The 17,552-nt window shown below is 45.0% G+C and overlaps 1 protein-coding gene and 1 pseudogene across 1 annotated transcript; one reads left to right on the top strand and one right to left on the bottom strand.

Moving 5' to 3' along the window:
- The first annotated feature begins 358 nt into the window (after positions 1–358).
- On the top strand, positions 359–7,624 carry LOC111968160 (sideroflexin-2-like; annotated as a pseudogene).
- Positions 7,625–13,024: 5,400 nt separating this feature from the next.
- Positions 13,025–16,978, bottom strand: LOC111968154 (metalloproteinase inhibitor 2). The gene is made up of 5 exons (XM_023993726.2): positions 16,489–16,978; positions 14,406–14,506; positions 14,188–14,296; positions 13,481–13,605; positions 13,025–13,380 (listed from the first exon to the last, which is right to left on the bottom strand). The coding sequence occupies exons 1-5, from the start codon at positions 16,616–16,618 to the stop codon at positions 13,183–13,185; spliced, it is 663 nt and encodes a 220-aa protein (XP_023849494.1). The 5' UTR covers positions 16,619–16,978; the 3' UTR covers positions 13,025–13,182.
- Positions 16,979–17,552: the final 574 nt, after the last annotated feature.

Below are 17,552 nucleotides of genomic sequence, written 5' to 3'. Positions count from 1 at the left end.
ATCGCATGTAAGTTAGCTAGGTACTTGTTTCCTGCTACAGTTTAAGTTAATTGCCTTTTTATGGTAGTTTCTCTATCTCTCATGGTTGAACTGTTAGGACCCATTAGTAACCAGTACCTTAATGTCCTAGTCTGCTTTCCCTCATGTGCTACAGTTCTGCAGAACAGGTTTCACACCCTGTGTTTTTAGATCAGTGCAGATGAAGGAAGAGACAAGGAAAGGGTTTTTTGAGATGCAGAGGTAGATGATTGACATCCAGTCTAACTAGACTGCCCTGTGGAAAATGAATACCTGTGGTTGATCATAGCCTTGCCTCAGACAAGTCCCAACCTCATCACATCACATGCTTTAAGGCNAGTCCCAACCTCATCACATCACATGCTTTAAGGCTTCTCTTCAACTCTCTCACCCCCTCTTATTCATTAACATCTTCCTCCCTGCACCTTTCTCTCCCTCTGCCCTTACTCTCTAATTCTCTTCACACCACCAATACCAAACGTTTGCTAATTAATTAATTTGTTCATATATTTATTTGTTTGTTCATATGTTGCTGTACTGAGATGCTAGATGCTATTCTGCTCAGTCAGTGTGCAGCTGCAGCAGAGAGAGTACACACCATGACCCTGCTGTTCAAACAAACAACTCTGGTTCCAGCCTGCTTCTAGCTTTCCCAGGGCCTGTGTGCATCTCAAAAGTCTTGACTGGCCTCCTCTCCTCCTCCCCCCCCCCCCCGCCTGATATCCTATCTCTGGCTGTTTGAAATAGGCAGGAAATGCTCCTTTGAATAACTTTGGAAGGGTGGATGATTAATTGATTGATTATAAATGAAATCATTGGTCAGTTCACTTTGTTGCGTGAGAGATAGAAACACACTGCAGGAACCGCAGGGAGGTCAAATCAAAGTTTATCTGTCACGTGCGCCGAATACAACAGGTGTAGACCTTACAGTGAAATGCTTACTTACAGGCTCTAACCAATAGTGAGAAAGGTGTGTGTAAGTAAAGAAATAAAACAACAGTAAAAATACATTTTAAATTAAGAGTAGCAAGGCTATATACAGACACCGGTTAGTCAGGCTTATTGAGGTAGTATGTACATGTAGATATGGTTAAAGTGACTATGCATATATGATGAACAGAGAGTAGCAGTAGCGTAAAAGGAGGGGTTGGTGGGAGGTGGGACACAATGCAGATAGCCCAGTTAGCCAATGTGCGGGAGCACTGGTTGGTCGGGCCAATTGAGGTAGTATGTACACATATGTATGGTTAAAGTGACTATGCATATAAGATAAACAGAGAGTAGCAGCAGCGTAAAAGAGGGGTTGGGGGGGGGGGGCACACAATGTAAATAGTCCGGGTAACCATTGTTTACCTGTTCAGAAGTCTTATGGCATTGGGGTAAAAACTATTGAAGCCTTTTTGTCCTAGACTTGGCACTCCGGTACCGCTTGCCATGCGGTAGTAGAGAGAACAGTCTATGACTGGGGTGGCTGCTGTCTTTGACAATTTTTAGGTCCTTCCTCTGACAACGCCTGGTGTAGAGCTCCTGGATGGCAGGCAGCTTTGCCTCAGTGATGTACTGGGCCGTACGCACTACCCTCTGTAGTGCCTTGCGGTCTGAGGCTGAGCAATTGCCGTACCAGGCAGTGATGCAACCGGTCAGGATGCTCTCGATGTTGCAGCTGTAGAACCTTTTGAGGATCTCAGGACCCATGACAAATCTTTTTAGTTTCCTGAAGGGGAAAGGCTTTGTCGTGCCCTCTTCACGACTGTCTTGCGGTGTTTGGACCATTCTAGTTTGTTGTTGATGTGGACACCAAGGAATTTGAAGCTCTCAACCTGCTCCACTACAGCCCCATCGATGAGAATGGGGGCGTGCTCGGTGCTCCTTTTCCTGTAGTCCACAATTATCTCCTTAGTCTTGGTTACGTTGAGGGATAGGTTGTTATTCTGGCACCACCYGGCCAGGTCTCTGACCTCCTCCCTATAGGCTGTCTCGTCGTTGTCGGTGATCAGGCCTACCACTGTTGTGTCGTCTGCAAACTTAATGATGGGGTTGGACTCGTGCCTGGCCATGCAGTCGTGGGTGAACAGGGAGTACAGGAGGGAACTGAGCATGCACCCCTGGGGAGCGCCAGTGTTGAGGATCAGTGTGGCAGATGTGTCGTTATCTACCCTTCCTGACGGGGGGGGGCCGTCAGGAAGTCCAGGATCCAGTTGCAGAGGGAGGTGTTTAGTCCCAGGTTCCTTAGCTTAGTGATGAGCTTTGAGGGTACTATGGTATTTGAACTCTGAGCTGTAGTCAATGAATAGCATTCTCACATAGGTGTTCCTTTTGTCCAGGTGGGAAAGGGCAGTGTGGAGTGCAATAGAGATTGCATCATCTGTGGATCTATTTGGGCGGTATGCAAATTGGAGTTGGTCTAGGGTTTCTGGGATAATGGTGTTGATGTGAGTCATTACCAGCCTTTCAAAGCACTTCATGGCTACAGACGTGAGTGATACGGGTCTGTAGTCATTTATACAGGTTGCCTTTGTGTTCTTGGGCACAGGGACTATGATGGTCTGCTTGAAGCTTGTTGGTATTACAGACTCAATCAGGGACATGTTGAAAATGTCAGTGAAGACACCTGCCAGTTGGTCAGCACATGCCCGGAGCACACGTCCTGGTAATCCGTCTGGCCCCGCAGCCTTGTGTATGTTGACCTGTTTAAAGGTCTTACTCACGTCGGCTCCCAGGTCTGCCCCAGGGTTGGGTTCAAAGGTTATGGCTAACTGGTCAGAGCAGGTTTGATTGGTTAGAAAGTAGGTTACCCACTGAACCCTGGGAGGGGAGATTTGTTTTTACAAAGGAAAATGTGAATGATATGATACTGTAATAACATAGGTTGTCTCAAGATTAGACCTATGCTTTATTAGGTCTACTAAAGTGGGCAATTCTCACAACTGAAAACAGGAAAAAGAATCAACATGTCTTTCTGTTCTTGCAGGGGCAGGCCGGAGGGGCTGATTGGACCACGTTGATGTTGGTACAGGACCAAGGAGCTAAACGGTGACTGCAGACTCAACTCAGTTTGGGACGGCCGAGGTGGTTTGGAGACCTTGTTTGTGACTTTAGACCTAGGTGGTGAGGCGGAGGGTTACGATGGCTGTGAGCAGGTTTGACATAGATGCGCCGCGGTGGGATCAGTCCACGTTTATTGTCAGACTGAAGCACTTTGTCAACATCACAGACTGGAGCACAGCACTACTGCCAGACTCACGACTGGACGAGTCTAAAGCACTGGTGGAGAGCTGCAGGTAACGCACACACACCACTGTGAAGTACACGCACACACAGATACCTCGAGGTTAGAGCGGTGGGCCAGTAACCGTAAGGTCGCTGGTTCGAATTCCTTGAGCAAGGCCCTATTTGCTCCAKGGACGCTGGTAAAATAGTGGACCCTGGCTCTGACCCCAGCTCTCTGCATGTGTCTCTGAGTTGGGATATGCTAGAAACACATTTCAAATACACACTTGTACACTAAATGCTGTTTGGCTGACAGCTGTGGTATATCAGCATACCACCCTGCATACCACTTCAGGCATGCCTCTGAARCTAAGCAGGGTTGGTCCTGGTCAGTCCCTGGATGGGAGACCAGATACTGCTGGAAGTGGTGTTGGAGGGCCAGTAGGAGGCACTCTTTCATCTGGTCTAAAAAATATCCCATTGCCCCAGGGCAGTGATTGGGGAAATTGCCCTGTGTAGGGTGCTGTCTTTCAGATGGGATGTTAAATGGGTGTCCTGACTCTCTGTGGTTATTAAAGATCCCATGGCACTTGTCRTAAGAGTAGGRGTGTTAACMCCGGTGTCCTGGCTACATTCCCAATCTGGCCCTCAAACCATCACGGTCACCTAATAATCCCCAGTTTACGATTGGCTCATTCATCCCCCTCTCCCCTGTAACTATTCCCCAGGTCGTTGCTGTAAATGAGAACGTGTTCTCAGTCAACTTACCTGGTAAAATAACGGATAAATAAAATAAACAAAAAAATCAGACCGTGTACCACGGGTATGACAAAACATGTATTTTTACTGCTCTAATCACATTGGTAACCAGTTTATAATAGCAATAAGGCACCTCGGGGGTTTGTGGTATATTTTATTTTTAGTTATTTTTTATCTTTATTTAACTAGGCAAGTCAGTTAAGAACAAATTCTTATTTTCAATGACGGCCTAGGAACAGTGGGTTAACTGCCTTGTTCAGGGGYAGAACGACAGATTTTGTACCTTGTCAGCTCGGGGATTCGATCTTGCAACCTTTCGGTTACTAGTCCAACGCTCTAACCTGGGTAGATATAACCTGGGTAGATATATGGCCATATAACACGGCTAAGGGCTGTATCCAGGCACTCCGCATTGCGTCATGCATAAGAACAGCACTTAGCCGTAGTATATTGGCCGTATACCACACCGCCTTGTACCTTATTGCTTAATTATACCACTGTGAAGTAGTMATTTCTCTGCAGTGTTATATCTACAGTGGTTGTTCCTCATGATGAGAACCTGGTTTATGTGTGGTTMTCCTGTTCTAGAGCATCTTCCCTTCCCCCTGGCACCACAGAGGAACAGCTGCATTACGCCAAGAAGCTCTATGACTCCGCCTTTCACCCAGACACCGGCGATCGCATGAACCTGATTGGTCGAATGTCCTTCCAAGTGCCCGGAGGGATGGCCATAACAGGCGGTATGCTACAGTTCTACGGGTACGTACACACATATATATATATATATATATATATTTCTGACAAAATTATCGATCTATAGATGAACCAAAGATAGGTGAGTTTGGTGCAATGATTTCTAGTGATGTATTTCAAACCTTTCTCTCTCTCGGACAGTCCCTACTGTAGTGTTCTGGCAGTGAGTGAATAAGTCGTTCAACGTTCTAGTCAACTACACCAACGGAAACGCTGCTTCCCCCATCACCTCCAAGTAAGACCATGCAGACCACACACACACAGCTACGCTGAATGTAATGCACATGGAGAATATCAAGCGCTATTTAAATGTCTTACACTATCTCTGCTCTCCCTCCTCAGTCAGATAGGAGTAGCCTATTTAACTGCAACTAGCACTGCTCTAGCTACTGCTGTGGGACTCAACCTCTACACAAAGGTACAGTTTGATGCACAGACACACACACACACACACACACACACACACACACACACTGGTTTGATTGATTACATGTTCCACTTCCCCTTCCTGTCTTGTCTCTGCCCCTTCCTGTAGAAAGCTCCTCCCCTGGTGGCGCCCTGGGTTCCATTTGCGTCAGCTAACTGTCAATATCCCAATGAGGYAACAGTGAGTTCATCTGTGCTCCTAGTGTATTAGCATCCCCATGAAGACACAACAGTGAGTTCATCTGTGCTCCTAGTGTATTAGCATCCCCATGAAGACACAACAGTGAGTTCATCTGTGCTCCTAGTGTATTAGCATCCCCATGAAGACACAACAGTGAGTTGTTGACCATCTCCTTCTCTCCTCTCAGAGAGCTCCTGAATGGCATCGCTGTAACAGATGAGAATGGAAACAAACTGGGTCATTTCAAGGTAATGTTTGAATAATTAAATATTCTACTAAATATCGTATTTCTGACTGTTATACAAGAGCAGAAAAATGAACATTTTCCTCTTACACTCGACAGAAAGCAGCTGTGGAGGGCATCACCCAGGTGGTAATTTCCCGGGTTACCATGGCAGCACCGGGCATGAGTACGTGTCAAAGGTTTAAGAGGGAGGGCTGTAGAATTTGAGATCAGTCCTCGCTCCATAGACAATGGAAAGTGGAGCGTGATCCTGTTACTCCCTACAATGACTCATTCCTCTCCTTCTTTTTCCACCTGCCCTCCTTTATCTACTTTCTCTTCTCCTGTGCCCCCTCTCTTCTCCTAGTCATTCTCCCCATCATCATGCAGAGACTGGAGGATAACAGGTTTATGCAGGTGGGCCTTTAATCAAAACAACAAATTCTGCTACTAGACATGCATAGGCTARCTAGCTACAATGTTATTGAATAAACATTGAGTTACAGTTCTGTTGACTAAATATCCAGTTACGCTGTTCTTGACTAAGTGTGCTTAGAGTGCAGATTGAGGTGCTGTTTGGTGAGCTAACCAGCTAACCAGCTAACCAGCCCTGTCTTTCTGTTAACAGAGGATCACCTTCGTCCACGGACCTTTACAAGTGATAGTGGTGGTAGCGTTGTAAGTAGGACTGTTTAGGAGGTTTCACCATGAAGATTGTTGTTTGGTACTACATTTCTCAGGGTGTGCCAAATGGCACCCTATTCCCTATATAGTGCACTACTTTTAACTAGAGCYCTATGGGGCCCTAGCCAAAAGTAGTGCACCATGTAGTAGGGAATAGGTTACCATTTGGGACACAAACGTACTTGTCTCTGTCTTAGTGGGCACACAGTCACCTAACCCTCCATGTCTGTTTTGCAGCCTGGTCTTCATGGTGCCGGTAGCCTGCTCCCTGTTCTCTCAGCAATGGTAAGTAGCTTGTCGACTGGGCAGCGTTTAGTAGGGCCCCTCCATGATGTAGTAGCTGTTTTAGCATCTCATCTTTACGATCAGCAAAGGCATGTTGTAGGTGTTGTGGAAATTCTTACACAGGGACACTCGAAGTCAATCTTAAATGAATCATTGTTTATTGTCAGCGCGCTGGAGGGGTTCCAACAAACTTGATGAACCATAATGAACGTCTGGCAGAAGCTCTAACGGGGCAGTCCCCTTAGTTCTCTTACATACTGCAGGGCAAGTCATATTTACATGATTTAGCTTATTTTTAATTAATTAATCATTAACGTTTGCTTCATTCATGTGACTGACCAATACCTCACGAGGCTTCTTCTCTCTAAGCTGAGACCTTGAAACTGAAATATCTTTCATTCTCAAAACAAGGTCTGGGTGTACTGCTAAATTGCAGATATTAATAAGTGAGGATTTGTTCAGTCAGTCACTTGCATGAACACAGAAATTAGTTATTAGAAAAGCACAAGTATAACATTTCCATCACATAGGATAGTGCTCAAGATCACACCTACAGTAACATATTAGACTTGGTTTGGATCTYACTCTGTCTTCCTCTCACTTTCTTTCAGCTCCATGGGCAGTGTACAATACGTCTACTTCAACAAGGGCCTCTGAACACACACACACCTGCCTTATTAATCATCAGCCAAACAGGGAGAGCATCTGATTTTTTTTTAACAAAATGAGCCAATCAGCATCCTCGGCAATGTCCAATAGGAACGCTTGTAGGAGAAATAGCTTTCTCCTGGTTTGTCTTTGTTTATTTTCAACAAATCTTTGTGACTGAAGTGGAGATGTTCTCCAGAAGACACTGGAAAAAGGTCAAATTTGAAGTACAGTGGCACATCCCATCCCTGCATTGAGGTGCGTTTTCGACCCATATCTCATGACGGGTCCACGTGTCTTAATGTAGCCATGACTGTATTCTGACCCCAGTGCAGCTCGGTTTAAACAAGTGTAACGGTAGGGTCAGTCTCTTCTTGCAATTAAAAGAGTTAAAGTGTGTGTAATTAATAAATATATATATATATTCTCTTTTTATACTTCTGTCCATAATGTTAATTTCATACAGTGTATGATTCAAGTGACGCTACTAACCATGTACACTTTGTGCTGTCTGAAAATCTTCAATCACACATTTCAGCCTCTTTAGAAAACTGTCTGGAATGACAATGACCCTTTGGACATTGTGTGTGTCCCAAATATCATTTGCGTCTCAAATGGCACTCTATTTCCTACATAGTGCACTTCTTTTGACCAGAGCCCTTTGGGTGCMATTTCAGAAGCAGCCTGTGTTAGTGACTCTTGACCTAAGATTAAACTATGACCAACTGTGTGTGTGTACACATATCAGTGTTGGGTGCAAATGAACTGTAGTGTATTGCCCAAACAATGTGATGCCATATCAGGAATGGACGTTTACTAAAGCCATCATGCAAGGTGTTCTATAGAATGTTCTGTGGTTTTGCCCTAAGATCTATGCATCAGTGTTCTGAGTCTATGGTTCCACAGTTTAGTGTTCTAGAATGCTTGTGTTCACATACGCTGAAGTGAAGCGAGCCTAGCCAATGTACATTTGGCTGAGTGGTGAAGAAGTCATTGATTCCACCAGATTTCTATTGACAAGTATAATTTATTCTCATTGACTAAACTGTCTTGGTGCATTTTGTTTCAGAATTCTAGTTCCACCCTCTCTGTACTACAGTCAGTCAAGAACTGAAAGACTGGGATATACATGGGTATTATACACTGATTCTTCTCTAATGGAGTTAGCCTCTGCCAAGTCCTCAACAACCGGATGTTCCAGTTTTCAGGGGAAATGTAAAGAGAGCTTGTGACGCGACTTCCGTTTTTGGACGTTAACAAGGCGACACTCCACTTAACTCCTTAACATTTACTGTATTGGTTGCAGTGGAGAAGAGAACCTCTCCCGTCATGTTTTTTGTTCAAAACAACTGGGAACTCGTAAATCTCCGACATCCTGCTCGGAATTCCAAGTTGGAAATTCTGGCATCTTTCTACAGCTCTGACCTGAAGATCACCGACGTCATGATTTGACCACGGTTATTTCCGTGTTCCCAGTTGTTTCTAAAGCACCATAAATCGGTGATCACTGGCGCGTTCGAAACAATTGGAAACTGGGGGGGAGGGGGAAACTAGGTAAAATCATGACTTCAGTGATCTTCAGGTCGGGAAGTCGGAGCTGTAGAAAGGTGCCGGAGTTTCCGATCTTGAATTCCGAGTTGGATGACAGTTCAAAAATGATTTTTGTCAGTTGGAGCTAATTTTTTCCCCTAAATAATTCAGTTGTCCTGAACGTGCGAAGTGCGAATTCCCTGAAGTGCGAATTCCCAGGTGTTTTTGGACGCAGCCCTAGTTTTAAGGCTTTTCTTTTACGCATGCTGTTAGGTTATATCCTTACTGATGTAGAAGTTGTGGTAATACAAACGTACCACCAGGGGGCAATGTCTTCTTGACAGAGAAACTGAAACGCCCGCTTTCCAGATGCAGCCCTATTCCCTATATTAAAAAGGAATTTATTTAACTAGGCAAGTCAGTTAAGATCAAATTCTTATTTACAATGACAGCCTACCCCGGGCCAAATGTGCACCGCCCTATGGGACTCCCAATCACAGCCAGGATTCAAACCAGGGAGTGTAGTAATGCCTCTTGCACTGAGATGCAGTGCCTTAGACCGCTGCCCAACTCAACTCTGGACCTTGAAGCCTGTGCCCCTTCTTTTTTTCCCATTGCTTCCCACTAATTAGGCTTTGATTTAGACCTGGGACACCAGGTGTGTGCAATTACCAGGTAGAACAGAAAACCAGCAGGCTCTGGACTTCATAGGCTGAGTTCAATACTCTAGTGTTCTGCTATTGACCAGAGCCCTATATAGCCCGCTCGCGTTGTACAACTGATGTATATGCATTTGGCGATTGTAATAAAACAGTTTTCTGAACAAAAATATCTTTGAGGTAGTATTTGAACCAGGCTAGGACCTGAGGGGTATACTACAAAGGTTCAAATAGTTAACCTGCTAACATGCCTATATATTCTGAAATACACAGGTTGGTGGCACCTTAATTGGGGAGGACGGGCTCGTGGAAATGTGGAATAAGGTTTCCATGTGTTTGATGCCATTCCATTTACCCCTTTTCAGACATTATGGGGTGGCAGTGGTTAGAGAGGTTAGAGCATTGGGCCAGTAACCGACAGGTTGCTAGATCAAATCCCCGAGCTGATGAGGTAAAAATCTGTTCTGCCTCTTAACAAGGGCGTTAACCCACTGTTCCTAGGCTGTCATTGTACATTTTTTCTTCACTGACTTGCCTAGTTAAATAAAGGTTAATATGAGGCAGCCTCCACTGCTGAAATAACTTGGTTCATTTGAAAGATAAGGCAGACCATGCCCATTTAAAGCTTAACTCAACCAAGAACACCTACATTTAGCTTTGTTTATGAACCAGAAAATCAAAGTTTACTTCAGCCTGTTTTAACAAAGTTATCGGACTAACTCATTTAACCTACTTTGTAGTATACCCCTCTGGRCCAGTGAGACCAATGAGCAGCTCTAGCCTTTCCATTCATTGGCGAACATTTCCATATTATTTTGGAAGATAAAACATTGATCACTTTCAACATTTCCAGACTGTAGCTATTGAGTCACAATGTCAATTCCCTGAGCAGAAAATTATTTTAAAAGGTTTTAATCGTTGTTAACATTTTCATTGTGATGCATTTCCAATAAGCAGTAATCTTCAACAATGCCACATTGTTATCCCTGCAGTGGTCAACAATCAGCCCCAAAACCATTTTAAGATCTAAAATGTGGTATCCTTTATTCTCAACATCAAACATACTCCAGTCCAAATTTCACTCCCTGTACTTGAAAGTTCATTCAACAGGCAAAGTACTTCAAGTACTCCGTGCAATATGGGAAGCGGGCTGTTTCTCTTCAGTCAGGTAACCACAGGAGGTTGGTGGCAACTTAATTAGGGAGGACAGGCTCGTGGTAATGGCATCAACTGTTTGATGCCATTCACTCCTTTCCAGACATTATGAGCCATCCTCCCTTCAGCAGCCTCCACTGGGTGCAACATGTGAAACACTTCATTTAATCAAGGATTATAACTACCAGCAGCACAGACACAGAGAAAGTTATTTCAAAAGGTTTGGTTTTATTTGGTAATACTGTTGTATATTTTTGTCAATCAACTGAACGTCCACAAAGGATTAAACATGCATAGTCTGGATGTATTCAAACTCAACCCCTTTATCTCACTCAATCTCCCCCTCCATACCATGTGTACATCAGAAAGCATTGGATAAGGTAGAAGAAATATGGTATTACCAAGGCATTGCCTATGTTTATATCTAGCCAAGCTTATTTAGATCTATGCAAGTGCCTTCCTTGCAAGTGGGTGGCTAGGAGTAAGATTCTCACGTGCTCCCAGCGAAAGACATACACCACGTCATCATATATTTTTTTAAGAGACTTGATAGGGAGAAACAATCTATATGTAAAATGTAATCAAAATGGAAAACAGCCCACTCTTAAATTAAGGCTTCTGATACTTTAAATCCAAATTAATATATAGCATTATTTTGAGATGTTAGGAGTATGTGCCGAAGACACTAGATCCTATTGACGTGGTTTCCTGAGAAGTTCACACTTCTCTGGGCATTGGGGATTTGATCTTGCAACCTTTCGGTTACTAGTCCAACGCTCTAACCACTAGGCTACCTGCCGCAATGTAAGATCTGAACATTTGCACAGCGCAACGGACTGCAGTTAAGACTGCCTGGAACGCGGCTATGTCCCGTAAGGCACCCTATTTCCTTTGTAGTGTGCTACTTTTGACCAAGGCCCATATAGTGCACTATATAATGGAGTAGGGAGCCATTTGGGATACACATCTTCCTGTCTGGGGTACTATATTAAGATCACTAGAGAATCACAGTTATACCTCTACTGGAATTCCTCTTCAAAAAGTATAAAATTTAGTTCTGACAGAAATAATTATAAAAATACAAAAGTATATGCGTAACTCCTCCCACCAGCCTCCAATGAGGCATAGGTACCATACAGCAGTGGAGGCTGGTGGGAGCAGCTATAGGAGAAAAGGCTCATTGTAATGACTGGAATAGTCAAACATATGGAAACCACATTTAACTCAGTTCCATTCATTCCAGTCCAGCCATTACAATGAGCCTATAGCGTCTACCACCAGCCTCCACTGCTGTATAGCTATCGAGAGAGAAGGGGTAGTGGGTGGAGACAGAGGGGGGTGTTGAGTCTAGAAGGACCGTCGAGGGGAGGGCGGCATAGGGGTGAAGGTTATGGAGTGTGGGGAAGGGGGAAGGGCAGGGGTAAAATGTGATACCATCAACTGGGCTGGTGAGACACGCATTCTAGAAGGTCGTTTTAAATGTTATTCACAGATCTGTCTGACTGGGATGCTTAGAGTTCAGACAAAACGAACGCAACCACTTATAAAAACTAAACTACTTTCTTTCCAAATGTCGATTAGAATAATCTGGGAAGTCCCGCCTCACCATCAATCTGATTGTGATAACATGGGCATGAGAAGCAACATCAAATAGCATTTAACTAAAGAAAAAACTTGAATCAAACAGAATGAGGAAACATTGTCTAGCCATCATTGAATAGATATGGGGTTGTTCTAACCTGGGTAGTTTGAGAGAGGTAGGAGTTCAGGGGCAAAGAGTTGCACTTGATTTAGATCCCCCCCCCCCCCCGGCCCGACAGTTAAGCAGAGTTCTCCCTTTTGCAACCATTCCATACAGTAGGTCAAAAGGTGAGTTCTCTGCCCAGGAGGTGCACAAAAGGAGTTAAATCAAGTGCACCTTTCTCTTTAAGGGTTCTGTCCAAAATGGCATCCTATTCCCTATAAAGTGCACTACTTGGGCACTGGTAAAAAATTTWAAAAAAGAAGTTGTGCACTATAGGGAATAGGGTGCCATTTGAGACACCCATAGTTTAAAGAATCAGTCCTGACGCCAGCCTCAGGGGGATGTGAAAATCACTCGACCAGTCTCATGACCCTAAATCGCTACAAACACCCTGAGCCAGTCTAGCTCCTTCCCCTAGCCTCTAACCCTTCTGTTTGTTGACCTGAAGGAACCAAGTATGTGTAAGCAATTTGACAAAATGAACATTCAGGGAGCTATGTGGATCGATTTCCCAGGAGGATGCAGAGGGGAGGACAGCTCATGTCTGGGAGTCAATGAAATGGTATCATTTATTCCGTTCCAGCCATTACAACGAGCCAGTCCTCCCCAATTATGGTGCCACCAACCTCCTGTGAATGCCATCACCATACTATGAATACATCAGGTCCCTTTAGATCTGCAGACAGAAGGGAGAAGTAGCAAGGTATTTTTGAACCAGTAAACAATTTCACCGATCTCACGCAAATCAATCAGCTTTGCCTCATTATATTTTATTTGTATCATATTCATCTTGCCCTTTCACACAGAACTTATTTTCTCCTAATATTTCACTCAATTGTTTAGATTTATTTTTCTTAAAAATCAGGCTTTGCAGTGGGCAGCTGGAAGGGGTGGTGGCAGGAAGTGACTAGGGGTCCTCGATGTCCATGAACTCTTTCTTGGGCGGAGCATTACCGCGGTACCAGGAACAGGAGCCGTCGGCCCTCTTAACGCAGGCATAGTGGTTGGCTTGGCGACCGTGCACCTGCTTCTCCATCATCAGGTCTGTCCACAGACACTCCTCTGGAGCAGAGATGGCACAGGGCAGGGAGGGGCAGCGCACAATCTACACAGAGACACACACCAGGTTAAGACAAGTCACAGGAGATGTTTCCCTACCAATCTACCTCCTCCAAATCCCCACCCTGCTCCCACCACCTCCCTACCTTGCAGTCACAGCCCATCTGATAGCGCTGAGTCAGACTCGTCTTCTGAGTGGGGCTCATGGACTCCCAGGGAGTGATGTAGTCACACAGGGTCACATGCATCTTCCCACCTGCCTCCACCTTGCCTGCAGAAGAAAAGATAAGGCAGGGAAGAGATCCTCTTTAAAAAAACAGCAACAGAAATGTGGTTCTGAAACACTAAATCAGACATGGTTTTCTTTCCTCCCCCTTCCTTAGATGGGGACAGACAGCGGTTAGAAAAGGGAGAGGGTGTGAGGAGTAGAATGAGGAGAGGGGTGAGTCATTGAAAGGCTAGTCTTACAGAAAATGGTTTTCACCATGCCGAGGTCCATTGGGAATCCTAAAGGAGGAAACACTAGCCTCAGCAGTCCCTGGCCTGGTGTTCCCTGTAATTAGGCTGTGTGAGAGAACGAGTAGGGAAACCAAAGCACGCATGATCTAATGCCCCTCTGTGTCTCGCTTTACGTCTAGCCCATGTCTGCTCTAGTTGTGCTCACTCGGCACCTTCTGGCACAGCCTGATCCCAGATCTGTTTGTGCCGTCTTGCCAACTCCTTATAACACTAATAACTGTAAGACTAGGCAAGGCAGCACAAACAGCTCTGGGATCAGGCTACTTTTAGCACATAGCGGAGGGAGATTAACTATGCCATCAGTGTGTGGTAAGGTCCAACAGACTATCCTCACCTGAGATCAGGTACTCCTTCTTGCCACTGGTATCGAAGGTAACGCCACACACAGCGGAGACTGGAGCAGTGAAGATCTCCTCAATGTCCTGGTCAGGACCCTTATACATCTACAACTCAACAGGTCAGGGTTAGATGAACACAGGTCTCATATCTTACACAACCACAGGTGACGTGTTAGAAGTCAGAGGGGGTTAGAGGTTGTGGATGTAGTCTCACCTTGAGCTGTTTGACGTCATACTGTATCCTGGTGATGGGGTTACCATAGATATCATTCCCAGCATCTACCTCCTTCTCCCCCACCACCTTTGCGCGGATCACTGCAGGGAAACAGGATCAGAGGACATAACACACACACGAGTCCCGAAAACAAAGCTTCTGTTTGAATTCCTTCTCCCACCACATCTAGTTAACCACCTGCAGATGGTGCCCAGGCAGCCTGAACAGCCTTGACTGCAGCCTGGCATTCCTACAGCACAGTAATAAACCAACAACCCACAATACAGGGAGTCAAAACAGCCTTTGTTGTTTTGACTGTTTCAGGATGTGAACAAGCTGCCAGTAACATTCCAGATGTTCATGCCCCAAATCACATCACCATTTGTTAGCACATATGGATAGGGAGAGATGTTTCAGGCAGTGAGACCACAAGGCTGTGATTTAGGCACATTATCGAGAGACAGACAAAATGTAGTGACACTGAAGGATAGAGGACAGACCTACTAGTATGATAAAGTATAAGCTGTAGTTCCTGTGTGTTAAAAGCCTCACAAACGACGTCATGCTTTAGCTATGGGAAGGGAATGGAAAATATGAGCAATAGGCAAGAACGTAAAAATCACAGGAGAAAAAATAATTTAAAAAACACTCCACAGGGGTGACTGCCATTGCCCTGTCCCCTCAGGTTCCCTTTCTGGCGTGACACAGAAGCAAACATGGGAGGGGTTCACTGCAGAGTAAACGTCTGACTCCATCTCTCCCCTGGTCCAGGTCGCATGCTTATCTGCACATGTAACCACTTCCCAAGTTCATAGAGGGAGCTCACGGAGGGTGATGCAAACACACCGAGTGCCAGCAGTATACCTGGCTGGCTCAGTCTCCTGCATTCTGTGGAGTTTTTCCTCTTGTTTCCTGACCTCCTTCAGACCCAGAAGCTAATGAGCACTAAGGACTCTGGGAATAGAACAGTGTAGACAGCACGCTCAGCTCAGGGAAACAGTGATTTGGGACTGCTGCCTGTTTAATGGCTTTTTCAGAATCATGTTGTTTTCACTAGTCAGAATGACCAGGAAGCAGATGACTTCTGAGGAGTGAACACTGTTGACAAAGTCAGGGGATCCCACCCTGTAAGTCAACTCTGTGTGTGTGTGTCCCTATTCTCATGGATACCGTGTATATTTGAGAGAGGTCCTTAACTTTTATAGCTTTTTCCTTTTGAGTTCCCAGAACTGACAGCCAGATGTCATACGCTGCCAGATGGACGCATTCGTATGTGACTGAGAGAAGGCTATACATCAGTGGTGTGTACTGTACGTCTGTGCAGTCTTGTGTGTTGCACCTGAGTCTTTGAAGTGGTGTGTGTGTTGCTATCCTGCTACATTAGGTCAGTGCAGAGCAGGAAAACCCCAGAAACATTCCTGTCATTCCTCACAGCTACACCCCTCAGAGGAAGTAGAGGAGAGTGAAACTGGTATGACAGACTTGTTCAGAGGGATTCGAGCATAATTTATACAACCCTGCTTATTCCATCCTAGTTTCCCCTGCTCTCTCCCCCTCTTTATGTCTTCATTTTCTATTTGCTGTGCCACGTCCACAAGCCAGACTGCACTCCTAGCCCCACAGCAGATACCAAAGCACTAAACTCATAGGGGACTGTGTGTGTCCTCTGTTTTACTGTACATGGCTGCAGCATAGTCAGGTGGAGACAAGCCTTCAGATCTCAGGCAAAGTAACTACTCATGCGAGCCAACCACCTCAGTTACACATTTCCTGTTGTATCATGCAACAGGAAACAGCCAGTGTAACTGAATAAGTAAAGAACACTGTTTGCGTCCCAAATAACACCATATCACCTACATGAACAAATTACAAACTACAATGTGAACGTACAAACTGACACGTCCATCATACGTATAGGCCTAAGCGACTGCATAAGTGACCAACTAACTTATCCCACCGCTGCCACCAGTGTAGCGACAGAGCTGGAAAGCACACTACTACCTGCCATGAAGGACCAGACCTCTTGACAGAGGCTGTAGCAGAGAAACAACAAGGTGCACGTGAGGGCGTAGCCGTTGCTCACCTACGTCCGCGTTGCAGAACGCCTGTTGTGGGTGCACGGGGGCACAGCTGCACCCTTCAACGAGCTCCTCCGCCTGCCACAGAAGCAGCACCGTCAGAGTGCAGAGTACGCCGTTAATTGATAACTGCATTTTCTCCAGAGGTGTCTCCGTTGTTTACCGTCCTTTGAAATGCGGGGGAAAAAATGCCCGTATAGAGAGTGAAATTCGCCGAGTGGGCTGTAGGCTATGTGTCAACAGCTACAAAGACCGTTAACCAAAACCAAATAACATAAGAAAACAGCAGGTCCTGAGCCCCTAGTAGTCCCTCGCAGGGAAAAAACAAATGTGTGACCTTCACTTTGAGTCGTTGCGCGTTTCTATCTTTTGGGTGTGTTTTAATTTCTCCGTGATTAGGCTGCTTTTAAGGCTGCTGCAGGATGGACTCCTCCCCTCTCGGTGACGATTCGTCCAGCGGTAAGCGCTCGAGCCCTGGGATGAACGTTTTCCTATTCTCTTTGCCTGCCTGCCTGCCTAAACTCCTTACTCCGGCCGAACGCCACGCCACGCCTACGGACGTAGTTTTTTTCTCCACATTGAGGGGGTTCGATTAATCTCGCCCGGGCGCCCGGTAGGCGTGTTTTGCACCGACAGAAAGTTGATTGCATTCGATAGATAGATAGATGTATTTGATAATTTAAAACACAATACAATCACACATGCTGATAATGCATTTCAAATCATCAAGGATGAAACAAAAATAATTGTAATTGTGGTCCTCTTAAATAAATGACGAAAATGTTTTACAAACATAACATAGTAGGCCTAGGCTAGACAGTAGACCTAACCTACTAGGCATAATTGGGTTACAGATACAGTATAATAATAAATAATACAAATTTACTAGAAAACTCAAACATTTAATTTGTGGAAAAGAGATGTATGTTTCTGGACAATGCAACATGCTGCCTTGTTGAGAAAATGACAGAATGGCGCAAATAACTGTTTGATTTGAGATCTGAGTTTCTTCTCAATCTGAGTACCTTCTCATGGATCTGAGTACCTTCTCAAGGAGTTCTAGAATGGA

Source organism: Salvelinus sp. IW2-2015, linkage group LG8 (assembly GCF_002910315.2).
Source record: "Salvelinus sp. IW2-2015 linkage group LG8, ASM291031v2, whole genome shotgun sequence".
In the NCBI taxonomy this organism is placed as follows: Eukaryota; Metazoa; Chordata; class Actinopteri; order Salmoniformes; family Salmonidae; genus Salvelinus; species Salvelinus sp. IW2-2015.
The sequence above is the reverse complement of the archived record's forward strand: the minus strand, read 5'-3'. Positions and strand labels throughout refer to the sequence as shown.

What these genes read in the sequence shown, in the direction of transcription:
- LOC111968154 (XM_023993726.2), bottom strand. Translation starts at nt 16,618, where the DNA reads ATGCAGTTATCAATTAACGGCGTACTCTGCACTCTGACGGTGCTGCTT. An exon ending in GTTCTGCAACGCGGACGTAG is followed by an intron (nt 14,507 to 16,488) that starts GTGAGCAACGGC and finishes GTTTCCCTGCAG; the next exon opens with TGATCCGCGCAAAGGTGGTG. An exon ending in ATGACGTCAAACAGCTCAAG is followed by an intron (nt 14,297 to 14,405) that starts GTGAGACTACAT and finishes GTTGAGTTGTAG; the next exon opens with ATGTATAAGGGTCCTGACCA.